Raw genomic sequence first — 27,998 nt, 5'->3', positions numbered from 1 at the left:
GGTATCGAGCGGACGTCAGTGTCAGTTGTCAGTTGTCAGTCGCGGACGACGGGCGCGTGTTGTGTACGTGTAGTATTTCGCGGAGCTCCGAACATGGCTCTGCTCAGACGGCTTGCGGTGAACGCGCCCCGGAGCGTACGTGTGCTGTCCTCCTCGCCACCGTCGCGGGACGACCTCGACCTGAACTTCAACAGCCCCAAAGATGCGTTCAAAAGTAAGAAGACGAGCGAACTCGTGCGGGCGTATTTCGTGTACCAAATATGCTCAGTCAACTGGCTGGTCGAGAACAATGATATGGTGAGTAGATCGATACACCTCAGCTGTAGGCTTACGTAAGATCTGCATAGTAGTGTTTACTCGCCGGCAACGTTTTCCAACTGCTCTAAAATAAGTTCGGTTGGCGTCCTTGCGTCTGACTTACATGCTGCTGATTGATGAGTGTGTAATTAGAATTACGCGGCGTGGTTTCTTGAGATGTTTTAGGAAGGTTTTAAAATTAGGAGTGTCGGGGGAATAGAGATCGAGTTTGACGAGGATAGCATGTGGGTCGGTGAGGGCGAAGCGAAGCGTGTTAGGTAACAGTGAGAGGAATGAATGGGTGGAATGGATTTTTGTTCGGGTCGTAGCGCGCATGCGTGCCGGCGGGCCAGGCCTGCTCGCCGGCCGGCGTGGCGCGCCACTCGTGTGCGTCGCGACGCCCTGCGCGGTATGCACACGTCTGTAGCTGAGATAACTTGGAACTGCACAATGTTGCATACCTGGTCTTGACCATGGTTAACGGCGCATAAGTTTGTATTAAAAGAAATTTCTTTGAATTTGAAATTCAAAAGTAACGGACCCATTACTTATCCTACAAAGTTTTTTTCAAGCCTTTACTTACTCCTATTTGGCTTATTGATATAAGTACATAGATAGTAAGCACATGCTACATGACTTTATTATGTTTAATTTAAAAATAAATTTTCTTGCTGTTCAATTAATATGTTTAGTTTTATCTTTCTCCAGAGGGTAGAAGAAAATATTTTACTGTTACAAAATATTTCACTACAATTTTAGCTTATTACTAAGTTACTTATTGTATATACCAATAATTATATTAATAGCCCCAAAATTAGATAAAGGAAGGAAAATAGTGTGCCAAAGTAAATAATGTAAATTTTTCCTCATTGCAAGCAAACTTTGGAGTATTTGACAGGTCTAACGAGTCGCTAAATGTAGGTAATGCCAAGTCATAAAAGATTTATTTTATGCCTTCTAGCAACGGTATAATGTGTAAGGATTTATCAGGCAATTGCTAGTAGTTAAAGCACCAGCCTCTCAAGTACGAGCAAGTGCTAATGTTACTTTTCTTAGTTTATATCTTGTAACTACACCAATGACTTAGCAAAGGTGAAGAAATAAAAATTGAGGATACCTGGACTTTACAAGTCTGAAATCGCTAATGCGCATGGAGGTGATTAGCGCTCATTCCTTCTCTGTGTAAGAAGACTCCTGTGCCCTGCAGTGAGACAATAAAATTAAGACCCAAAGTCAGGGCGGCTTATCTTCACCAGAAAAAAAAGGTTCGCCATCCAGCAAGCCATCCACTTCTCACCACGTTTCTTGTATCGTTGATCAATCTATCGCGATAGCCATTACAATAATGGCGACCCGCCCGACTGATTATCGGCCATGGCGTTAAAAGACGTAACTTATTAGGATTACAATAATAATCTTAATAAATTCTCTAGAGCACTTTTTTCAACGCCTTTCTACTTTAATATCACCTACCCTTTTCAATTTCCTCAAAATCCTTTTCACCCATCACATTCTTCATTTATGCCAGACACTAGTATAATTCAACAAAGTACACGGCTTGATAAGCCTTCCGTAATTAAGTTTCAGTAATCGGTCATGGCCGCCAACCTCTAATCTCGCGTAATAAAGAAATCCAGTCTCGAGTAAGAATTCACTAAGCGTTTTACGGCATTCACGATGTTTAGCTGTGATTTCTGTTGCTAACAAGTCGTTTAGGTAATTACCTCCTTGTATTTTAAGTGTTTGGCTTTTGAGATAATTCTTCTTGGATTTTGTCTCTGTCAATATATGTAGATATAGACTCAACAGCAATTTGTTCAAATCAGTGCTGCTAGCTTTGATTTTCGATGTTGCCATTTGAAGACAACCAAAAACACTGGAGTTCAAAGTCAAGGGAATTTACAATCGAATCTACATACTCCTCAAATTCTTGTTGATTGAGATGAGGTCAGTTAAACTGTCATTCCAATTTTACAAACTGCACAGCCGGCTCGGTAGGTCTATACATGGTGGACTTGTAATTCGCACATATTGATTGCGCCCCGTGTGATCGAGATTTGAGGTACGAACATGAAAGTCCAATCTCAAATGTAACTTTGCCTGTCCTGCAAACTCTAAAGATAAAACGTCTAAACACGATCAGATGAAATAGAAGATAGTTTTCAGCCAGGAAAACACCGAAAAAAAATCCCCGAGCACGTGCAGGTGTACCTGACATGCAAAACACGGTTTATCGTAAAACAGGATTTATTATTATGATTCCAGTAAGAAATACGTTTCAGTGTGTACTGATTAAATATTAAAAGGTAAACACACAGTCAGGGAAGCCGGTTGTAACCGAACTTAGACTTACGACAGACACGAAGTCGGTGTGTTATCTTTTATTACTGATATCTTTATTCGTATTTACCTTTCTTATCTTTTTGTGATATGTATGTGGAGTTGTAAATCAGAGCTTTGCGATGTAATGGTTTGAATTGCATCTGACAGTTTGGTTGTTTAAATACGGGAAATAGTTTTTTTGATATGATGTAATCAGCAATAAACAGTAGATATGATTAAATATCCTTCTTATTGTTTGGAATCATCTAATACAAATATATTACAATAGGCTATGTATTGGCTTTAAAACACATAATGTGTGTTTTCATGATTGTCTAACTCAAACACAACTACTTACATAATATTTAATGCGTCAAAATATGAATTGCAATATAAAGTATCCTTAATGTTGACTGTGCTGATCCATTTTTATCACCCTATATTCACGTGATTTTAAACTTATAAAGGTGTATTCAACCACAGTCAGGAAAATGTATTGACGTTCAATTTGTCATCTCTTAAACTACATCATAGAAATACCAATACAAGGATAAAATAACTGACAATTGGGAATTTTGTTAATTAAAATAAATCATGTCCTATTTGCAATATTCTGTATTATCTAAACAATAACCACATTGTTTAGTCGCCCTTTTTAAATCACTTTTCCTAATGGTGTCAACTTCAGGAAAACCGCGAGTGATTTATTGAACTTATGTTTTATCTTTGGCGAAAAACCATGCTGTCTTTTACCACAACATTTTTTTCAAATTAGTGGTTGAAAAACAAGGTAACTCTTTAAATTGGTGTATTCTCAATCAAATTTTTACAATTCCCTTTTAATGGGTATCTTTGCAGTTCCCTTTTTTATGGGAAAACATCAAATGACCCCCTATGGGTGCAGCGTCAGACTCCCTCAAGTGTCAGACTCTTACTGACTGGAGCCCACCATGTTCTTTCTTAAGCCCTCTAAATAACAGGATTCTGGCTACTCTTAAGAACAATCTTTTTTATACTTTATGTACAAAATAGGTACATTGGCGGACTTAATGCCTCAAGGCATTCTCTTCCAGTCAACCATCGGGTTAAAGGGAGAAAATAAATAGGTAGTACAAAAGAAAAGGAGAAAGTCATGAATAGATATGAATAAAAACATAATACGAACCCGCAACAACAATCCCGCAGCTCTTTGCAATGCCCTGACCTGACAAATTGAAATCCCTAAATAAAATTGCATACTTATACCCTGTTCCTAAAAGTTTTCCGAAAATGTGATTAGCTTTAGCTAGCAATAAACCGCGACCTCGCCCACATAGTGCTACATGTTTACGGTTCAAACGGTCCGGTTATTGTTACAATAAAAGAACCGTTAAATACGTTCATTGCTTTCCGAACGGTGCGCCCGCGCTGCATGCGCGAACTTCAAACGCCAGTGATTTAGGAGCATGTTTGCACAACTGAGGATTGAAGGTCACAGTCACATGTATGTTAGAAGGAAAATAAATAGGTATGGCGGGAGATGGAAAATAAGATGTGTATGAAAAAAGGGATTTTAAGGCACTAATGCATGTTGTATTTAGTGAAATGGGGAGTATTGTAGGGAAAATATTATCTGCTGTCTTGGATTGGTGGGATAAACCATTTTAGTAGGATTATTTTTTAGAATTACATACATATGTTCTAAAATTGATTGTTAGATTTGTTAGCTGTTGCTACTGAACGGTACCATAAGAATGATCTAGACGCCAAAAATATGATGCCCAAAATACAGACTAACACCAGCAAAGTCAAAACGTGAGGAGACTCGAAATAGCATTCGTTATCACAAGACAAAGCCTAGGTTATAAATATGAATAAAATAAGCAGTAAGTATTAAATCAATAAGCATAAAAAAGGTGTTTATTGAGTAACCATGACGGAGTCTGCAGAAACCACGTGAATACTGTATTGTACGATAATTGAGTGGATTTGATTCAAATGTGGTTGGCGAAATTGTATGCTTGCTTGTATATAAGTATGATAAGGAACCGGTACTTTGATGCAGATCATTTTCGTGATGGTAAGATCCTGTTTCGGGCTTTGATATGGAAGAATAGAGAGCACAACTGTCTTCTGAACTAATGCTTTTGCACTCGCAAACAACCGCGCCGTGGCGGTCAATCGGTCTGTATTTAATAGTGTCTCTGTATCTGAATACCGAATTTCATCTAGTTTTGTAATTCTATGACTCATGGCACTATCATCATCATCATCATGATATGCAATTACTACCTACGTCGACAAGCTTCCGCTAATTACGTTAAAATTGCTTGCGATTTTTTACTCGTACCACTGAAAAATTCAAATATGTAGCTTCATTTTTATGACTATGACAAATCTGATGTTGAGAGTTGATTCTCACTCTGTTTTCTTAAGTCAAATCTTAATAAAAGTTAAGCCTTCGTCCTGTTACAAGTATGTGCATTTATACGACTTGTGATAAGCTAAACAATCAAAATTATAATAAAATCATGTCTGTCGAACGTGAAACAAGCGGATCCAGCTCTCGCTAGATATTCTTTGACTTTACTGTATTATACTTGAGTAGATAAAAACCAGTTGTGGGATTCAGGTTCGTGACTTTATTTGTTAGCGCTTGATTAGAATTTTGGTCGTGTAACAATAAGGCCCCATTCATATTGGAGAAGAGATTATTGAAGTAATAATAAGTTTAGAAGAAGAAAAACACCGTAGTGATTGAGAGTTAGGTATGTGGCAATGGGAACTATTTTCGTCAGAGGGGTGGAAAGGAAGAACTTTTATTAGTTAGGGCTTAGCGAAGGCTTGAATAAAATCGAAGAACGCAAAAAAGCAAAGATTGGAAGTGCAAAAGTTAAAGGTGAATTGACCCATTTTAAATCTTCGTCTCCCAAAAGCTATTGAAGCAAAGGTATGTACGGTGAAGAAGTCCGTGAATTTTGGGATAAGAAAGCATTCAGTCCAAGATATTAATGTCCAGAAAACAAGGTTTATTTCTATACGCTTGTTACTGTTCCTACCAATGTGAATGAATCCTGCAGAGTCATTTCCATCGCGTTATTTGTCAGCTGTTTTGGCCAATGTCAAGTCCGGCCGAGACCAGCCTTTGGTCTGAGCAAACACATCCGTTAGACCACGATGCTTCACACCTTGAACTTGATGTGTTAAAAGCGATTGATTTATTATACTGTTTCACATGGTTTGATTTATTATATGGTTTTCATACGCATTCAAGAGCAATAGTAGTTAGACTGTGCTTACTTTCACTGTTTTTAATACTTCTTGTTCATCTACTTTTAACAGTTCTTCCTACGTAACACATTTTCTTGGCACTCCTCTATCGCTTTGGCTTAGATTTCTCCTGTTCTTTAAAGAATGTGATTCTTCCATAGACAGCCCCTTGGAAACAGTTGTTCTATAATTTATCAGCTTTTTGAGACTCATGATTTTGTAGTTACTAACCATTCCTTACACACTTCTAATTCCTCTCGAAAATTTCCAAAACCGCTCGATTTTCCCCAGCTCTTCACGATAATGTTTTATATATATTTACATACTTGTTACATATCTATTATCACTTTCTGCCAGTTAGCTTAAACTGGCGAATTAACCGGTTCGGCACAATGGAAGCGTGATCGAATGGCGCTTGACTGTGGAATATTTAGATGTCACGGCCCATGTGTTAATAACCTATGAAGGACATTCAATGATTATATCATAAAAACCAAGGTCTGTCTTTGCGAACTTGTGATTTCTTTTTTTATATCGATGTTAATCTGTATCAAAGTCTATTTGTACGTCAAAGTTTATACTATGTGTTAGTAAATGGGTTCTGTGTGGCCTTATGAACATTGTATTCAGTGATTTAACAGAACCTGCATGACGTACGTGATTGTGTAGTTCAAAGGAAGAGAATCCATACTCGATACGTTGATAATAATAGTACGTAGAACTGAATTTCCAGTTAAAATAATAATTTTTGTAATCACGATTTACCGTAGAATGTCAGCCCTGTTAAATGTTTTGAATAACTTCATACAATAAAACATGCAAATGTTGAAAAACTTCACTGCAATGCAAAAAGAAAGGTACCAGGAATACAGAAAGAAAAGGGGTCTGTCAGACGTCTTATATAACAGGACCCTGTCAATGAACTTCTCATTCAAGATAAAAACTCTGAAACTGGTTTGCAAGCGGATGAAGAATGTTCACAATTTAGAAATAAATTGCCAATTGATTTTGCAACTTATGGTCCTTTACTGAAAGTTGAAATTGAGTTGTGATGCAATTTTGAAAAACAAGAGGAATGGCATGTGATTTGAGCTGTAAAAAATTGCAGTGTTAAGGTGAATTTAATCTTATGTTTAGAGAATATAGTTCTGATTCGAATGGATAGAGCCCAGGGTTGCCATTGCAAGAAAGTAACACTGTTTTTTAATTTGTTTGATCCGCGTTTATAGTGTTGCCAGTACCGTCTAGTAATCCTCATGACCTAGTTAAGAATAGCGGTTAGCGACCTCAATACTATTGTTTTCTCGTCATCATAGGCGTTTTTAAACATTGTATTAGTTACTTGTGTTAATCTAACGGTTTGGTCAGCCGTCGCACTTACTTTGACTCTTGAAGTGAGGTGATTTATTGCGTGTAATATGTAAAACGATAAGGAAAAAAGTCGGCTTTTTCTGTACGAATAGGTCTATTGCAAGATGAGATGACTATAGATATAACAAAAATGACTAGAACATGCCCGTGTTGCAAGCAATGATGACTTTTGGGAGAACAAAATAACAACTGCAATACAATATCGCACCCCTTTTCAAAATATAAAAGAATCAGGAGAAGTTCCTATAGCAAATAATAATGGGGCATTCTCTCTTACTATCCAAACAGTGAAATACCCCTCAAGGGATAAGCAAGTAACAATGAATAAAGAAATGAAAATAATACTAGGAACGAAATTCCCTTAAAGTAATATCAAAATAGGCTAATTAGGTTGGCATTTAAAAAAAAAGCGGTGATGAACTAAAACTAACTTCCCAGCAACACAGCTCTTTATGTTATGATAGTACTTGTAAATTGAAAGAACTCTCACACAATAGCTGGTGGCCAAACAATAGAGATAGCAGCATTGATTACACCTGATGGTTCCCAAGCCGATAGATTGATTATATTGGATTATAATGGATCCCTAAGTGTTAAATACTCGACGTAGGCAGTAAAGGCGATTAGAAAAATAATATGGATGGATTTGGGGCTTGGGCGTTGGTGTTAGAAGGGACTATGTATCTTTAGAAGTTGTAGTCTAAGTTTTCTCTTCAAAACTATTTGAAAGATAAATTATGGTCTTCAAAACTATTTGAAAGATAAAAAAAAAACAATATATGCATAAGATCAAAATCTGTTCTCAAAACAGACACACATGTAAAAACTTTAATCATTGCATCATCAAAACAGGTCTTAATAAACTTTTTCCTTTGAATTATCCGAACATACTGTGGCCCCTTTTGTAACGTCAAAATCCACGTGCGTGTGCGTCAGCTGTCGAGCCGAACTAGTTTGAACCAGTTAAAACTATAATAGAAGCTAAGGAAGCGCCCGAAATATGCAGAAAACCGGTTGAAACTGGTAGAGTATGTTAATTTTCTTGTTGCTAGGGACTCGATAGTGAAGGACGTGTCGGTGTCGACAAAAAAACGGCGAACTAACTGTCTAATGACCTCTATAGGCGTAGGATTGGATTTCTTGAAGAGGATAGCAAAAAAACTTATATAAAGATTCGGACTTTAGTCATTCGACTTAGGTTACAAGATGCAAAAGTTGCCATCTGAAACTAGTTTTTGACTTTTAGACACGTTAAATATGTATAAACAGATTTTCGCGATCATTCGATAATTTTGGGTCCACAAAAGCGAGTCTAGCTGAAGATCAAGTCGTTAACACAATTTGTATTTAGATATACCTAGTTCATGGCCGAGATACCACTGCGCTTATTTTTAGTGAAGAATGCAGAAGCTTCGAGACGTTTTCCTAGGTCAGGGTAGATAGTGCAGTATTTTTAAATTGACGACAACTGGATGATTTTGATGTTTTTCTCTGTTACTACTATTCTACACTTCACTTTCAATTCCATCGTCTGCTTTATTTTGTTTATCCTATTCAGTGTTATATATTGAATTCATTTCGTTATTTTCATAACTGGTACTGTGTTTATCTCCAAGGTGCAACAATTTGTTTGCAGACAATACGTAAATGTGGTCGTTATTCCGAGGATGAACGCTTTTCTTAGCTATAAAAATAGACACTTTAAGAACATTGGATATTATTCATTCTTTGTACGTGTATGAAGAGGTGTTTGCCCTACTACAAACGTAAATAGCTTATAGCCTTGAAATGAGAATACATTGCCAAATCACTTTCTAGCTTCCAAATATCACTCAAGTTGACTAATTAACAGGAGTACTATGAAGATGTTTGTGTCAGCATCCTAAAGTTTGGCTTCGTTGCATTTCTTGGCATAAGTTTCTTCTTGAAAGCGGTTTTCCGACAATTTGAAAGCTCTTACATAACGTTTATTTGTTGCATTAATGCCATTGTATCTAACATTGTTAGTAACTCTTGGATGCTTTTCAAGAACATTTTTGATTTAGATTTATAGAAAGGTGTAAAATATTCCATTACTATTGGGTAGTATTCAAATAACAGTTTAGGAAGCGTTATAAAGAGTTTTTCTTTTTATTTCAAAGAAAACCCTTTCAATCAGCCACCCAATCTCAGTCTTAGTCTTAATTCTCGTCTCTTTACTTTCTTTAAATGTGGATGTATGATCTTTTTCTACAAACTCAGACTTGATCTTATCAAAATCTTCTTCAAGTTGAATTCAAAGCTTAATTCTATAAGGTTGATTAAAATCTTTCCTTACTTTTGAATGAAACCCTATTTCTGCAAATCTTTTCAAGAAAATCTCAGCACAGCTTAGTTACCTTTGACATTTTTCTTTCAGGTTATCAAAAGGAATGACTTCTACGTTTATTTCATGTGTGCCCTGAGCATTTTGTCGTGGAATTAGAACGTTCTCGAAATGAGGCACATTGAAGTTTTATGAACTATTTGCGGTTTATTGGTATTAGCTGGTTTGTCGTTACTTTTATGTGTATTCGTTGGGTTAATTGGGTCCTTTAGTTGAGTACCTTTAATTAAGAAAGTCGATGTAGGTGTGAAATAAAGTTATGGTTGGTCTTCTTATTAGTTCTAATGCTTCTTTTTGTAGGTGTTAAATAAATCTTGTTGTAAAATACCTATGTATAAATAAATAAACAAAGCTACTCGAATATTAAAATCACGTGACAACAAAAACAAAAAATATCGGTAGTTACCTAATGTTTCATATTCTTAGCAGACGCTCTCGGCAACACGATATTTTCTATAGTCAGTCAGTCTATGATAAATCTTGGCAAGATTTGAAGAGTTTTTCAATAAAAAAGCTCGTCAAAACTCGAGTGGCATGTTCCGTGTTTTAAGGCTAATTCGGGAACAAAAGACGCGTTTGGTAGAAGCAGACATGTTATTTTTGCTTAAGTTTTAATGCCAAATTATTCATAGCCACAAAAAAAAACACCCCTGCAAGTATAGTATATCGTCTAGTTTGATCGTAAAAAAGCAAGACCAATTTCAAATTCCAAAGTCAAAACCAATTCCAAAGACAAATTGGCCTGAAAGTTGTAGGAAATAACTAATACTTTCTTTAATATTCATATAATAGGTAAGCATTTTAAATCTTAATCGCAGAATCAGGTCCATATTAATGAACTGGACTGTTCGCAATCCAGTTTGTTCTAAAATATCAACAACTTATAAATAGCACTATTTAATACTAGTCTTGTTAATGTAACAACATATGTGTTTATTCAATAACTGAAATACCTACTTAATCTTAATAAACAGATGTAAACGTTGCTTCCAGCCAATTTTCCCTTTCATACAATTTTATAATTGTGGAGTGTGGAGTCGGTAAATCGCACCTGGTTGTGTATTCACGTAATTGATTCGCGAAGAATTGTGTTGGCCTCAATTAAGGACATCCGATCCTTAAATAAGAACACTCCCAAATGGTGACAGGACAATAGGTAACACACCTGTGTAATTGCGTTATAGACGAACATAGAATTAAAAGTATTCGTAGAGGTATTGTTGCGATATTTGTTTATACCTATAAAAAATAGAGGGGAGGTAGTTCAGACCCGAGAGAAGGACGTAGGATAGTTTTTATCACCATCCAGCTGCGGGAGGCAGTTATCTCGGGACGCGGGTGAAACCGCGGGTGGAAGCTAGTTTCATATATAAGTTGAGTTGCGATTTTACACCCCCCACATTTTTTAATTTGGAAACGACAAAAAAAAATACGTTAATAGTTCTTTTTATTAAAAAATATAGTTACATCAGAGTATGTATGCACGACTTGTATCTTTCTAGCGCACCTATCAATCTTGCAGTATGGAATTTTGTTTACTATTGCGTAATCCAAGCCGCGGTATACAAACAGTTCGGGTTTAGTAAACTTGGCTTTTTAGCAAATTTTTTACGCAATACTCGTTACGTAAAGAACACGTTTTTGGATTATTGTCAAGGTTAATTCTGCGGGTGATAGATCAGAAGGTACTCGCAGCGTCGCCCGGTTTTACTCGTGTCCTAAGATAAGAATTTGACATGCTTAGTGGAAGAAACTGCTATGTAACAAAATACTAAAATTTAACCAGATTAGGTACATCGACTTTCAACACTATACGCTCAGCATTATTACTTTCAATCATCAGGAAAATAATATATGTAGATACTTTGTATTGGAAACCCCTATTCGAAAGGAGCATTTCTGTTTAAATAAAACCTTCTAAATGTAACGTGGTTCAATGAACTTCCATGGCCTTTCATAGCCAAGCCTTTAATAAGATATCCACACTAATCCAGCTTAAGGTTTTGATTTCAAACCAATTTGTGTCAGCTATTACGAATTTGTTCATTTCAAAAAGGGCCTGTCCTCATTTGAGGACAGATGGTACAACTCAGTTTGTTTTAGTAAGGTTTATTTTATTGGTTACTAGCCATTTTCTCGTGTCGAGGGAACTATTGCCCGTACCTAGGTAAAATATAACCTGTTACTCAGGGAGAGTGTAGCTTTCCGACGGTACAAACAAACAAAAAAATATCTTTGCAATATAAGTATACACATAAATTATTGAATTTTCTATGTTGGTGGTTGTAAGCATAAAACTGCTAAACTGGTTCATATGTAATTCATAATGGTAGTGTATATTGTTTTGTCACGTAGGATTTCAACGCTGGAAACAGCCAATGCTTCTATACATAGTCATATTCTGTCAAGGTTATGTATTACATATATTATGTCGATACAATATGTTTCGCATATCCGCACAAATCAGGTTTTCGTCAAAGTGACTTTGAGGTTGGTTAAAGGACAGCTCAAATGGATGAGCTAAGTATAATAACTATTGAAGTTTTTGTTTCATATATTTATATTTTATATCACTATGTTCAAAATCAATTTATGACGCCATACAAAAATAATAAATGCCTCAAAAAAAAAACAATAAATTCTTCTAAATAAAGATAAATGTTCTAAATATTTATTAACATGCAAAAAAAGAAATCCTCCTAATAGGAATTTCTAAAAACACAATTCCCATTACAAATAAAATTGAAAAAAAAAGTTCGTTATACATCAAAATCTCTGTTATTAAAAAATACATTATAAACCAACAAAAATATGAATTTGTGTTTAATTATTTTTAAATCAAAACACGTGTTACCGACTCGTATTACCAATTCCTCAGCACTTATTACTCCGTACTAAAATCAAATACCCAAGTAGTAATAAAACGTACTCATACGCTCACAAGATATGACTCATTGTTCTGTAGTGACGAGCTCGTTATGTAGACAGTTCATCCATTGCCAAGGTTGTACGAAACCGGCCTCTGGCATATCCAACACGCTGGTTTCATTTTGCATTTTTTGGCGACTACGGAAAAATACCGTAGGAACTGAAAATTCTAGATTGTTCGTGAGCTGGGTGTTACATAATTTTGTCCAAAGTATGTTAGGAAGAGTTATCGTGGCCTTGCATTGTGAATGTCAAGGTTATTTTTTCTGCAAAAATATTAAGCGTAATTGATCGGGTAATCCATGCAAGTATAACAAATTACCAGATGGACAGACATAATTATTTACGCATTTGTAAAGTCAATTCGGATTTATTTAGGTATTAAATTGGGCAGCAAACAGTGAAAAGGATTGCCGGAAAATCCCGTAGCTGGATAAGTATTGAAAAATCCTAAAAATGTATTTACACGTGCTAAGCCAACATTAGAGGAAAGTTTGAAATATTGTCGGTCTTTGTTGAATTAAGAATAGCGACGGTATCTTGATTAATGAGGCATTCACTATCACTGTCTGACTATTTTATAATTTTTCTATAGACGTAACCTCACAAACTGTTTGTTGCTAGCGAAGGCTTGGATGGGTTTCTGTAGTCGTATTTTTGCATTAAAATCCATCCCCATTTAACCTACCTATCTAATTCATTGAATAAAGCCACTATTTTAGTTTAGATAAATAAAGTTATTTAATTAAGTAAATAAACTGCATTGTCAACAATTGAATTTGCGAAATGAATCCCATTACTTCAAAATGTCAATTGACAATTTGATTACACTAAGGGCGTATTCAGATGACACGCGCCGATCACGCACAGCACCCGTGCACGCGTTGTGCCCGCGTTAAACCCGCACACGCGCTGCATCCGCCTCGCACACGCCTCGTGCCCACATAAACTACTAGTGACTGGACTATTTCGTTCACTAGGCATAGCGGCTTCCAGGTATCACAATGCGTACGCGGGGAGGGTGCAGAGCGCGGGCAGGGCGAGTGCAGGGTTGGTGCGAAGTGGGCGCGGGGCGTGCGCATGGCGTGCGCGTGTAGAATTCGTTAAATGCAATTTGAGATCTATTGAAGCATTATAAGGCCCAAATTCTTATTTAACAAATTTCAATGCAAGTTGGTCGCGGGTGGCGTGCGCTGGGCGTACGCGTGTCGTGTGAACGCGCCCTAAAGTGTTCTACGGCAAAATCAAGACAACTCAATCGAGACGGTTTATTTAAACGAGTTGATTGATTTAAATGAATTGTCAATGAATCGAGGATTTTAGACAAATGTATAAATAGAATATACTTTAGTCACGCGATTCTTACGTGTTGCGTGGGCAGATGAACTGTTGTGATCAGCAGTAAATTAAATAGTATTGTTACCTTTGTTTGAACAGATGTAAGAACTATTAGTTAGAGTTTTATGCAAATATATGTTTTGTGTTGACGTCATAAGGATTCAATTTGCGATGGATTTGCAGTTTTGGTGAACTAGACTTTCTATAACCTTGTCAATTTCTAGAAAAAATTGATGCTAGGCGCTGGCTTTATCGAATTACAAATAATTTTACTTATTCCATCATTTTCATCTACATATTTCATTCCTTAATTTTATATTTGTAGGCCATGAAGTTAAAAGAACATTACTTTGTCGTCATAAATACATTATCTATCTACTTTAGCGTCAAACTTTGTTACTTGTTTACTCACTTAGGTACATCTTAGTAAGCAACAACTCTGTAAATACATGTCATAGAAAATGCGGGCTTTTATCTAAATTGAAGGAAATAAACAATATTCTTGGAAGTGAAATGAGGAAATAATGAATGGAATATTACTTCCATATACTGGATACTAATGTCTATATTGTTGGCTAGTTACTATATCCAAAGAAAGACTTACATATGTACAGATATTCGCGTAAATAGTTATACATCTTGCTTTACCTCGCTTTTATAGGACTTTTTCTCTTGAACATGTAACCTCCCCACTCAGAGACATTTAATGATTACTTAAGTCATTCCATAGTGACGGAATGTCATACAAATCCGTCACTAAGGAATGGCTTAAGTAACTATTAAATGTGTCTGAGTGGGGAGGTAAGTTACTGCTTAAATTCGAAACTTTTTCAAAATTCTATCTGCGTGTACCTATCGTCCAAAGGTCCTAATGTCTCCTTCTTCTATGTCCTCAGTTGATGAAGAGACTGCGCCAGGTGGTGGGCCAGCGAATGTTCGAGTTGATCATGAAGGCCACCTTCTACGGCCAGTTCGTCGCGGGCGAGGACCAGAATACCATCAAACCTACCATCGAGAGGTAACTGAACTTTGGTTATATGGCTTAAACAAGAATGTGGAAGGACATTGTAGGAGTCTCTTGTTAGGACTGGTTAATGAAGGGGCAAGAATAAACCTAATGTCATACTTGGAAAAGCGAGACTTAAAAAAGTTAAGGGTGCGAGTTGGTATGATAGAGGAGTAACTGCAAGTATGGACAGCATTTCGGGAAGTACTTAGACATTAGAGTCAGTAAATTCCTCGCTTGTTATAACACTTGCTTTAGGAAATTGAAGCTAACATATTTCTTTAGAAGATTCTTCAGATAGATTACATGTATCGTACAAAATACACACTCAGATTTTACGATCTGCAATTAGCAATTACGCTCAAATAATGACAGCATAAATTACAACTTCATTGTTTGGTGACGTCAAGCAAGCTATTCTATCTCATTGATTATTGTGTAGTTTTTCTTTGCTTTTCAATTACTAGGGGATTTTTCTTATTTCGTAGAATTTTCTTAATGGCTGACAATGATAGTCGTATAAAATAAGTTAGATGAGTCTAGAAATATCTTTAGTTTTTAGATTATGTAGACCAGTGTCTGATACTTGTTCACCAATTTCTTCAGATGTTGTTTAAATGAGTGCTGAAGAATTTAAGGAAGTGTTTGTGCTATTTCAGATTGCGTTCCTTTGGAGTGAAGTCAATCCTCGATTACTCCGTGGAGGAGGATCTGTCACAGGAAGAGGCTGAGAAGCGAGAAGTCAGGTAAATACCACAATACAATGTTACCTGTATATTAAAAAATATTTAAGAGTGGAGGCGTCTATTTTCAGGAACATTGATAAACTTTATGGTCCTCATCTTTTGTAGAAGAGGGATTGATCATAAAAAGTTACTTGTGACTTTATGAGCGATTTTTTTATGTGTCCACCGATACATTATTTTTTGAGGGTCTTGAAAAAAAGTTATAACTTCTTGAAGTACGTTTATATAAAAGTTTTAGGTACATATTTAAGAAATAAAATTGTGTTCTACCTATAAATTAACTCCTCCAGACTTCGTGATCGCGTGATGTGAACTTTAACGCAATTAACATTTCGATAAGAGTTTTTCTAGAACATTTAAGAGAGTAGCATGTTACTTTGTAATACGTATAAGAGAAGAAATAATAAAAGGCAGTACTTTAAAAACGACACGTCGGTACGTTATAAAATAAATTGTTTGCATGAATGCCAACATTGGCTTTAAAGAGTATTCAATTTTATTTGTGACCATTTTGTATTTCGTCTCAAAAGCATTCTAGGACACTGCCCTTCAAATTAGCTACAAAAAATTGTCCAATTAAAATCATATAAATAAATCTTTACATTTGCTTTTAAAACCGGAGTTAAAACATATTGCGCATATCGAAACTGCCAATACAATAATATGCATGCAATCTTTCACTAAAACACATAAACGCGAAGTCGTAAATAGCAGCCTATTGTAAGAGTAGTACAATTTCATCGCTTGGCGGTTATGGCCTTTTCAATTATGACGTATGGCCACGGAGTAAGGAAAAATGAGCGGAGATGCCATAATGCAGGAAGATCAGGCGCCTTTTTTTAGGTCGTAAATTCGTACCACGGGCTTGACCGAAACGATCATTTACCAGTGAACTGACGAAGCGTTCGGGTTCTTTGAGGCATCTGTCAACGTTTGTTGGTATAACAAAAAATGATCGGGTCCAAAGAAGGCGTATAAAAGCGAAAACAGTAACGTTCCTCGTCCCCAGCACACCCGCATTTTGGCGAGCTACTTTCTAGTGCCATTTTCCGTTATGGCACCTCCGCTAGTCATTTTGTTCTTTCGCGTATGTCCCACATGGTAACGTTTTCAAGGCGAAGATCAAGAGTAACCTGAGACGTGATTGGTGGGGCCACGAAGGGAGAAATGGGGGTAAAATGTACCGAGATCCGTGAAACGGGATTTGGGAGAAAATGTACTGAGCGAAATACGTGAAATGGAAATTCGGGGTAAATTGTTCTGCGTTTGTGAATGAGGATAGTAATTAAGTGTAGTATTGGGAATTTAGTTAAGTTTGTAATATGGGTTAATTGAATCAAAATAACTGATTAATATATTCCCATTAACATAATTATGGAGATCCATTCTCAATTTATAATTATTAGTGTAAATAATTTTAAAATGACAAGAATAATAATGTTTTAAATTTATTTTTTTATGAAAGCCAACGTGTCAAATTCCTACACAGCTGAATTTACCTCGCTATTACATTTACCTCGGTAGCATATACCGCCTCATTTTAAATACGTTTTAGAGGCATAAAACAAACGCCTTGGCTTCGCATGCCTCTTCATGAAAAGCCTATTATGTTCATCGAATAGTCTTTGTTGTGATAATGTGTAACCTTCCACAACTTTGTTTCTAACTACATAAAGACATCACGTGTTTAGTTACTATAGGTACAGCATTAGTTAAAAAAAAAGATTTTCCGTGTTCGACATAATTTTCGAATTGGTTGTAATTTTGTGTGTTTTTTGTGCCTATTTTAACAATAAGGTCAAATTATCATAATGGTTACCTGTCTATAGTTATTTTTGTATGTAGTTTAAGGATTTCAGAGAAAATAAACATAAAGATTAGTGACATTTTAGTACTTACAAAAAAAAAATATAACTCCTTTTCCATTTTGTTTTTATAATCATTTGTTTCTTTACTCTGTTTTTAATGAAACCTAACCCTTTCCCACCTTATTTCAGTGGCAGTTTGACCAGTGAACGATTGAAGGAATTACTAAAACGTAGCCCAAACAATTTGCAAGAAATTGTCATAGCCGGGTTTTTACTTTTTTTCTTTTTAATCATTCCATTAGTTCGTTTAACATGTCGAAAATACCTGTGGCTCAAGGTCTTATTTCCCTTGTCACCGGTACTGGCTGACAAGAGGTATTTTTGACATACTATAGCTGTCATTACGTAACTGTCAGATGACGTCATCTGACGTTTGTGACGTAGAAGCTTCATTATGGCTGACCTTCGCGTTTCGTTTTCACGGTTGTTACATTTTATTTTCTTTATGCATTTTAGTTGGTTCATTTGTTCTTTTTAATTGGTACAACTTTGTTTTAGTAGATTTTATTATCAGTTATTTAAGTAGTCTTTATTTTTACTTTGTATTTAAAGCCGTTTTGCGGGCCATTAGTCAGGTAGTTACGTTTCTTTTTTATGTTTAGTTAGATTTTTTCATAATTATTTTATTATTTTTACGCCCGAAATACAAGTTTGTCCCCTTCGGAAAACTCAGAAGGGAATTCCAGCGTTTTATTAGGCACTACACCCATTATAATTTGTAGACATGTAGGCATGACAACGCTCATATAATTACACCTACCAGTCCCTAGGTAGGGCTTCTTTCGATTCATGTCGGCAAATTAACTAGTTGCGTACGTCACTATCTAATTTGTGAACATATTTAAACTAATTTACTTTTGTATACGGAAACAGCCATCTTGTTTCTGAATGTTACTGAGACAATTTTAATTAGCTTTACTTGCTCAAAATTGGCTGAAAGAGATTTTACGCTAGTCAAAATGTATGAACAAAACACTACTATACATGATATACGTAAAACGTTAGCTTCGATGATAGAAAGTGGTTTTATGAGGACTGTTTTCGTAGGCAGGTAATCAATTTTTCTGAAATGTATAGTACAGTTGCGGGCACCATTAACTACTTCGAGTAATAATTAAAAGCTACGTGGAGCTATATTTTTTTGAATAACCTTGTTTCACTTCTTCAATGGATCAGGTCTAGCATAAAACCTTTAAGATACGGCTCAAAATTTTACAAAATTAAAATGAACTAGCGGACTTTGCCGCGTAGTTTGAAAGTTGTCTAATAGTATACATAGTACTCTACGCAACTGGAACATTACAAAAAATGACTTCAATTCACATTCGCTGGCAAGGTGCCGACAAAAAAAGAATGCTTAGAAAAAATCCGCTATAATATAAAACATGTTTGAATCGGAGATAGGCATAGCAAAAAATCTAGTAGCCACGAGGCAGACATGAATCTGGGTCATGTAGAAAAACGGCCGAGAAACTTCGACCAATTTTATTATAATAATTGGACGTTTAAGGGTTTAAGCTGACTATTAATTAAGCTTGAGATTATAGATGTATAAAGGGTACCATTTTTGGAGTTAATTGATCAGAGATAGGGTGAATGCGAAACAGTTGATCGCGGTTGGCATTTGTGACCGCAACAGTCGTTCCGGGTATAAAGAAGCCATATTTCCGACAACCAGTCTTATCAAAGGGTTTTGTGTTACCCAAATAACTTGGTTTTGAATGTCACATATGCTTTGTGTAGTACCTATACTGGTATTCAACTGCATATCTGTTCTTATTCTGGTAACTGCAACCCAACTTAGCTGTATGCGTCGGTGGTTATCAAATCTGAATCGTGCATAAATATTTACTCGATTGAAAGTAAAGTTATGTAGATTATTCAGCCTATTAATTTGTTCAGCTAAATACTTAACAATCTAGATAAAAAAATAATAGAGAAAGCAAACGAAAATAACTTTCAATGAACTATTAAGATGACCTAGATACGTCAACGTGAGTTGAGGATGCAGATATGATTTTTAAACGAGATAATTTGCACCTTGTTGGCTTAGAAATTAGGTTGAAATTGTGTTGGTTGAATAAAAATGAAGCGTGCCAATGGTTTGATAGTGAAAGTGGATTCTAAGGAGTTTTATTTTTAAATAGGCGTTAGTCATTTGTTTGGAATATGGGTTAATGTACGATGGGAAGATTTGTTACGTAAATAATGGCGTGATATCTTCTGTTTATAAATAGTAGATTTTTTTATGGAGCTTATTGATATTTGCGGCTTTTTATAGTAGAAAACAGGTTAAGAACAGGTTCTTTTCTCCAATGCCTGTTAAAATGTTTCCTTAAGGTTTAGGCTTCTACGAGAAGAACAGTCAGTCTTTAGTTCCAAATTCAGCTAATGACGAAGAGACTGGAACAAGCTGTACAGTGATTGACAGATAGCACAGATTGACCATGTAGTCTGTTAGTCACCACGATGCGTAGCGTTTTAAATGTCAACCGATTGATGAATGACCACTACAGTTGGCACGCGCTACAGTCATTGATAAACTGATAGCGGAATAAATTGGCGTAAAACGGTCCCATGGCTGGGTAAAGACCGCTTCAGCAGGTGATGAAGCGATAAAATATGAAAGCGGCAGATGGCTAGCTTACACTTTGTTCTTATTTCCTTAATGGATCCACCAGTACGGCGGTTATGTAGTCATTAGCCCTTCTCTGACAAAATCTTCGTATAGAGGACCAATATTTGAGAATATTTGAATCGTTAGTTGGTGAAGATAGGCCACGATATAGAACTAAATATGAACATGAGCAAACCCTGCCCTCCGTCATTGCAAATAATATATTATCTCCTTATATCTGAGTTATAGGGCACTATACGTCTTGGAATAAGAAAATACCAAAAATTCTATTTGATTCTAGTGCCAGTGGAGTTGGCAAGCTGCAAAATGTCGGTAGTAAAATCATAATATTGGTCGCTTTTACAATTCTGACATAAATAACTGGCTGAAGTGTATGAAATGAATTCCTTGCATGACAGGTGTATTTTTGGGCGAAACAAACGAAGTGTGTTTTCCTATAGTTTGAGGAGATTTTCGATGTACCCTTAGCAAATCAGATTCTAAGATATAATTGTTTTTGACACCATTTCACTATGTGATACACAAATAAAAAAAGGACTTCTGTAAAGAGTAGATAAATGACTACACATATTTTAAGACACATATGTACATTTTAAAACATGCTGTCTCAGAAGGCCCACATTGATTTTCAAATTCTATAGTCAATCTAGTATTAACCGATCTCAAATTAGATATCTAACCCTAGCAAATAAATCGACAAGATCCTAATGGTTAGAAACTTCGAGCCGTAGGTACATAAAATTGAACACCTATCCAGATCTCAATCAGAATTTTACACTATGTGATAGGGAGCATATTTTCGTCTTGTCACTTCCCAAATTCTAACCCTACCTTCGTTTCCTCAGTGCTTCAATATCAGCCTGCGGCGACAAGCAAGAGGAGGGTCAGCTCAAGCAGTACCATGTGGAACAGAGGTTCGCTGACCGACGGTACAAGGTCACCAGTGCGAGGACCTACTTCTACCTCAATGAGGCGTCTTGTGAGAAGAACATGGAAGCCTTCTTGAAGAGTATCGATGCTGTTGCTGGTGAGTGCATGTTCTAGAAGTTTCGATGGTTAAAAGAGATGTGTTTTATCATTTGGCTGTATATATGAAACAGCTTTAGCTTAGGGGTGGTAATGGAATGAAGTAGGAAGAGCATACGTAATCGAAAAGGGAATCCTATCCAATCTTAAGATTATCTTTTGGTAATTGATAAGATTCCGTCGCACGGTAAATGACATCGGAAAAATTTAAATAATATAATAATAAAATTAGTCTCTTCAGTGGTCCAGTTTTATAGTCGTAATCAAAAGTAGACATACTTCTCAAATCTACGTCTCTCCTGAACAAGTTATATAATACTATGCAATGTCACGATGTTTTCCACGTCGGATGTTATTGTTAAATTGATATATCCGCGATGGGTTCTTGTCCTGATTGATTAAATTATGCTCGTTATGATCTAGTAGGGAATTGTATAGGGGTCAGCAGAATCGCGGTGTTCTTTAAAATTGTGATTTTTGGTTTGTAGAATTCTGGTTATTCTTACAATACTATTATGTCAATTGTGAGAGTAAGTTAGATCATTAAAATATTTATTGTACACAGTTCTTAAGACATTGTGTCTATCTTTCCAGGCATCACCAAAAGTACGGGTTTGATGGCAGTCAAGCTGACTGCTCTCGGCAGGCCGCAGTTACTTGTAAGTACTTCAAAAATTACTAATGTACAGACAGCAAAATGCTGATAAATAAAGGATATAAATGTCAACATTGAATATGCGTATAAGAAAATACTATTTTCTAACATGTCGCGAGAAATTAACCATTTTTTTTTATAAGGTATCAATCAACTAACGCTATAAGATTAGTGACTTGCCAACATGGCGATTTTGAAATGATTTTCCCTTAAAAACTAGATAAGCACCTAAGGAATTATGTCATTACGCGAATAAATTATTAACCCAAATATTTCTTCTATTTTCCAGCTGCAACTATCAGAAGTGATCATGCGCGCCCGCAACTACATGCAGCAGATTGGCGGTGGTACCGGCAACGTGCTCACTCACCACAAGACCATCGAGGACTTCCAGCGCTACTTCGGAGACCACAGCTCCAAGCCTCAGGTCCAGGAGTTCATGAAGAAGATCACCTCGGATAAGGAGGGGTTAGTATTCTGTTTTTGGCAATAGGTTTTTGAGGAGAAGGGGATAATGAGATTTAGGTAAACTTACGGGATAAGAGAAAGGCTTCAAAAGGAGAAATTAGATTGTTAAAGAAGATTGAAAGTTGCATAGTGTTTGCAAAAAAAAGTTATTTTCCCGTGAATAGGGATTTTTAAGGGGTGAATTTGACTACAGCGTGCCCCCAATATATCTTGTGTAGGTACTAAGGGTGGATTGCACCATTTAACTATAACTAGTCATACGTTACGTGAATTAAATCTATCCGATGTTTTAATATTATTTAGGATTTGGTTTCCAGAGAGTTCTATGACCTACGTAGTGACACGGTTTCTTATAATTTCTTTTACTGCATGATGTAGACTTTCAAAATTCTGCTCTATGTCACTAAATTCGTAGTTTTCTTAGATTTTCTTTATTTGCACAAAATGGTTGTGTACCGCTGTGCGTATATTGAGGGCTACATTTGGTAATTTCAGTGTGGTCCACATATTCCCGTGGGACCGGTCAGTGGCGACACCTTTTAACATTTGTAAGCGCTGTCTCGTAAATGTTGCTAGAAATAAAAATACTTGTAGTCTCTCCTAATCTCCTAGTACCTTAGACAATCTTCCAGCGTGATCTTGTGTCGTCTTTGATCGCTAATATAATTTTTTACCCAGCAGTGTGGAGCTAAAATGTGTTGAATATCGAGTTTTTGCCATAGGCTACATTAAAACGAATCACAGAAAATTTCCTATAATCATTGTTCCTATATCTTGTAAACTTTCAGCTCTGTTTATCGAATGAGTTTTTAATCCATTTCAAAGCCATGCCTACTTTTGAAACTCATTCAACATTCTTCCATTGGCATTAACATTTGACGAATCGCTGATCTCCTTATTATATTTCTTATCCTTACTCGCTATGACAACTCACGAAGACCATTGCCGACTACAAACATTAAGCAATTCTGTTTCCAAACTTCCAAAAGTCTGACACGCACCCTTCAATTCACAGAATCGTCCACTTGTTCCCCTGGTCGAACATTCTAGATGAAGACATGAATCTATCCGATTCGTTCCGAGTACCGGACCCTAAGACCGGTCAGATGAGACGTCTGATCTCCCAGATTTCGCCGAAGGAGGAGGAGATGTTCCGGAATATGTTGAGGAGATTGAACCACATCATCAAGATCGCTAATGATGCTGATGTGAGGATCATGATCGATGCGGAACAGACCTACTTCCAGCCGGCGATATCTAGGATCTGCTTGGAGATGATGAGGAGATATAATAAAGTGAGTTTTGAGTGTTAATTAATAACAATTTTCTTCTTGCAGTTTTATCTGCACGATTTCCAAGAAATTCCCAAGTTTATTTTAATTTCAAATGTGAGCAAAATCAGTGTAGATTTTCGAGTATGGAAGTTTTTCCTCAAGACTTATGATGGCATTGTATTAACTACTCGTTAATCTGCCCCCTCAGGACAAGTTCCTAGTGTTCAACACGTACCAGACGTACCTGAAGAACACGTACCAGGAGATCCTGACGGACCTGGAGCAGGCGCAGAGGCAGAACTTCTACTGGGGAGCCAAGCTCGTGCGCGGCGCTTATATTGAGCAGGTGAGTTTACTACAGAGGAAGACATTATTAGGTAGAAATTAGTGATAGAGAAGTACATAAATTTGATACTACAGATGCCGAACATAAACTGTACAGAACGTAATCTGCAGAATATAAACTTTAATACAAAATTAAAAGCAACCAAAGTATACATGATTAAAATATAAATCCATAACATTGTTGAAGTTCTCCGCTGACCATACCAAAAGTAAAGTGTTTGGCCCTATTGCTAATGAAGACCCCTCACGGTTTCATTACCCTCTTATAAAAAAATAAATTCTGTATTTTTAACACGAAACAAAATCATCTCGTAAACAAAAACTGACTTATGAATTGGTGCCCGAGGCTTGCTCCTTAGTTTGGGGCCAGTTGAAATTCTTGAACAAAATTTTGAAAAATAAACGATTTTTGTGATATTGTTTTGACTCATACTGGTGTATAATTTCCAGGAGCGCGCCCGCGCGGCGGCGATGGGCTACGAGGACCCGACGTGCGAGTCCGTGGACGCCACCACCGTCTCCTTCCACAAGTGCCTCAAGGAGATCCTCAGCAGGGTCAAGGTGAGCTTTATGATATTTTCTATATTTTACTTCCGAATGGAATAAATCTAAAATACTATAACTGAATGTTGTGTATTGGTATACATAAGTGTGTCTAGGTATGAATAAGCAGGTATCTTGGAGAAAATATGATCATTGTTTTAAATCCAAATGTGGTAATCCTCTTTTTGTGATTTTGTAAATCTATCAAAATCTCTTTAGCTCCAGATACTCTTTTTGCTGGACAGTTATCTATCATTCTCAAAATTCCTATTTTTACATGTCGTGATTTAACTTCAAATATCTGTATTATTTGCAGGGCCCCAACAAGGAGCGCCTGGGTATCATGGTGGCGTCCCACAACGAGGACACGGTGCGGTACGCCATCCAGCTGATGAAGGAGCACGACATCAAGCCCGAGGACAAGGTGGTCTGCTTCGGACAGCTGCTCGGCATGTGTGATCATATAACCTTCCCCTTGGGTGAGTGGCTATGGTTGCTAGTTGGTTTTTGTAGACTTGTCAACGGAATGACCAGTTGCAGTTGCCTATGGGAAGAATTGGCGTAATTAAAATTGTATGTACTCGTATGTCAGATCGGACAAGTCCATCATCATCTCTTGGGCAACTCAAGTCATATTCTCCATCATCATGGGGATTCTTTTTGTAAAGTATTTAAGAACAGGGGCAAAGCGTAAGGAGTCATTTTTCATAGTTTTCTACAGTAAATGGTGGAGCACCAATTTTAGATATTCGACTTCAACTCGATTTTTTCAAGTCCAGCTTTTATGCTCACGACTTTCTCGACAGTAAAAATAACAAAAGGTTTCCATAGCTAATCTGTCTTCTAACATCTTCAGGTCAAGCCGGCTACTCCGCCTACAAATACGTGCCATACGGCCCCGTAGTGGAGGTGCTGCCGTACCTCTCCCGACGCGCCAACGAGAACCGAGGCTTCCTCAAGAAGATCAAGAAGGAGAAGAAACTCATCCTCAAGGAAATCGTCCGCCGGGTCGCCACCGGACAAATGTTCTACAAACCAGTCGGGCACTACACGCCCGTGTAAATATACACCTTAAGTCAACGTGTTATAGTCTAATTTACTTTGCGGGATGTTCGGATGCCAATCTTGTACGCGGTGTGTGTGAGTAGACTTCTAGTCGACAGTTGACGCGTTAGTGCATTGAATGAAATGACTTGATGCGATTTATCGATAAAATAATTCGATTATTCGTTCCGTCTCTCGTAAAGAACTCGAGTAGTGTCGTTACTGCGATTCTCATTATTATTCTTTTATCGTTATCATCGTATCGAGTTCAAACTTGGTAGTAGTCTGACTGTGATTGTTGGTAATTCGGTTGTCTAGGAAGTTTTCCTTAAAACCTATTTCGAACAGATATTTCTAATAAGAACACAATGTTTGTGTAGGTTATTATAAAACTATTATAGGTAATTTAATCGAGTTTGATAAATATAACTCAGGGATCGTAATCTTGTCATTAAAGTTAAAGAAGATGTAATTATTATCATTTAATTAAGTTTATTTATCAGGCTCTTTGAATACCAAATTGTTAAGCTTAGAAATAATCATTTGAAAGAGGTTTTATGAACCGTAGGAGCGAAGGAGGTTGCCAATATGGCGGAAAAGAGAAAAAGTAAAAAAATGTGGCATTACAAATTTCTAATTATCCAAGATTTTGAGCTTTTTAACATGTACATAAGTCACTATACATAATAGCAACAGGTATGCTAAATAAAGGTAATAAATGATTATGGTCGCCGAAATCAAATTGGAAAATACTTACAAAATAATGTATCCATCACATGTACTTACTATAATATAGGCTCGATCTTGTATTTGTTTATAAATATAAAACCAGAGTTGTAAATATATGTATAATGCTCATTATATTACTTTAACTGTCAGCGTTGCTTGTATAGTTCAATCGATATTGTACACGAGAAAATATCGTACAGATTAGTCGAAGAAAGAAACTCATACAGAATAGCCCCCTTTAATATAATTATACTAAGCTGGCCTAGTTTTGTGGGCCATGTGATCTCTCGTCTCTTTCTATCGACTATACTCCTCATAATGATATATCTCTCGTGTGTAATATCTATACATGCAACCTCTTTATCCGTCAAATACCGCAAATAAAAACAAAACTTGTCTATACTTTGACATTTACATGGCAACACTGACAACAATATTCATAAATCGAATGGAATGTAACAAAATGGCGAACAGTATTGATTGTTTATGCTTCTTACAGTATTTTTATTTATTAAAGTATGTATATTATTTATCGACGCTTATATAATTATAGTGTTAAAAATCGAACTTAGATCGCTGTTTAAAAAACGTAGGATTAAAAATATAAAAAAAAAACATTAAAAAATTTGAAGTGCGGTCGTTTGAATTAGGAATGCAATGAAATTATTATTTTATAGGACATGGTTCTACAATAATAAAGAATGATGTTCTGATTTACGTATTAATTTTATTGATGTCAAAAATAATAATATTAGAACCTCAATTTAAGAAAAGGCCTGCGGAAAAGCCTTGTAAAATTTCTTGTTCTATGGAGAATATTATACATTCGGCTAGACAACAACATAAAATATGACAGCCCAACCGATCGGGTTTTTTTCTTATACCTAAGTTTATGAAAGAAATTAGCTACGACGAAAAATATAACTACTGAATATGTTAGGGCGTTGAAATAATGCATTTCCATAGTTCCGTGTACTTTTTATTAAGTTATAATTGAGTTTTATGTTATTTATTGTGTAATTAAGATAGCCCCCTGTTTCGTCCGACTTACCGGGTTGTTGCAGTGACCAATCAAATCTATGTGTGTTACGTTTAATTTGAAAAGTAAAATATATGACCTAAATCTTTGAATTTTAGCTGCGGTACTGTATTTAAACTTATAATTACCAAAATAAGTTTTAACATGTTGAGTTTTAGTAACAAAAAGAACAAAAATGGTGTAACAAAACGTCGGTTTTTATATCGATAAGATCTTTTTGTTTGTTTTGTTTATCATGCCGTAGCTACGCTCAGTTCCTACAAATTAGTTAGGTACTTATAATCCAGTCCTATGTTTATAATACACTTGCCGACATCTTTGTCAGAAAGTTGCGCAGTGCCAGTAAAAGTTGTGCAGTGTCAGACGAACGTTCTGACATTTCACAACCAAAACAAATATTTTGTTGAATTAGTCTTAGTGTAATCAACGTGTATTCATTTTAAAAATGTAATGCATGTGGATTTTAGTCCTGAAATTGTGTTTTGTTTTTGTAAACGTTTATTTCGTCCATGATTTTATTTATTGATTTGTAAACTGTTTATAAAAATTTTCCTTGCGCTAATTAATTATAATTGTGATGCTATTTTTAGATTATTTTACGGATAGACTTTTAATAAAGACAAAACTTGTTTTGATATGTTTCTTTTATTTTTATTTTTCCTAATTTGTCACCTTTTTCTTCCGTTGAAAATTTTCTTAACAGATTGATTTGAGTGGGTGGTTGAAAATGAGATAAAAATTATAGAA

General features: G+C 36.1%; 1 protein-coding gene across 1 annotated transcript; it reads left to right on the top strand.

Moving 5' to 3' along the window:
* On the top strand, positions 1-27,886 carry LOC124639457 (proline dehydrogenase 1, mitochondrial). Its single transcript, XM_047176825.1, has 11 exons — positions 1-297; positions 14,767-14,888; positions 15,536-15,622; positions 20,974-21,155; positions 21,749-21,813; positions 22,099-22,277; positions 23,293-23,572; positions 23,760-23,897; positions 24,347-24,457; positions 24,756-24,918; positions 25,296-27,886. Exons 1-11 carry the CDS (start codon positions 94-96, stop codon positions 25,499-25,501), a joined length of 1,737 nt encoding a protein of 578 aa, XP_047032781.1. The 5' UTR covers positions 1-93; the 3' UTR covers positions 25,502-27,886.
* Positions 27,887-27,998: the final 112 nt, after the last annotated feature.

Source organism: Helicoverpa zea, chromosome 19 (assembly GCF_022581195.2).
Source record: "Helicoverpa zea isolate HzStark_Cry1AcR chromosome 19, ilHelZeax1.1, whole genome shotgun sequence".
NCBI lineage: Eukaryota > Metazoa > Arthropoda > Insecta > Lepidoptera > Noctuidae > Helicoverpa > Helicoverpa zea.
The sequence above is the reverse complement of the archived record's forward strand: the minus strand, read 5'-3'. Positions and strand labels throughout refer to the sequence as shown.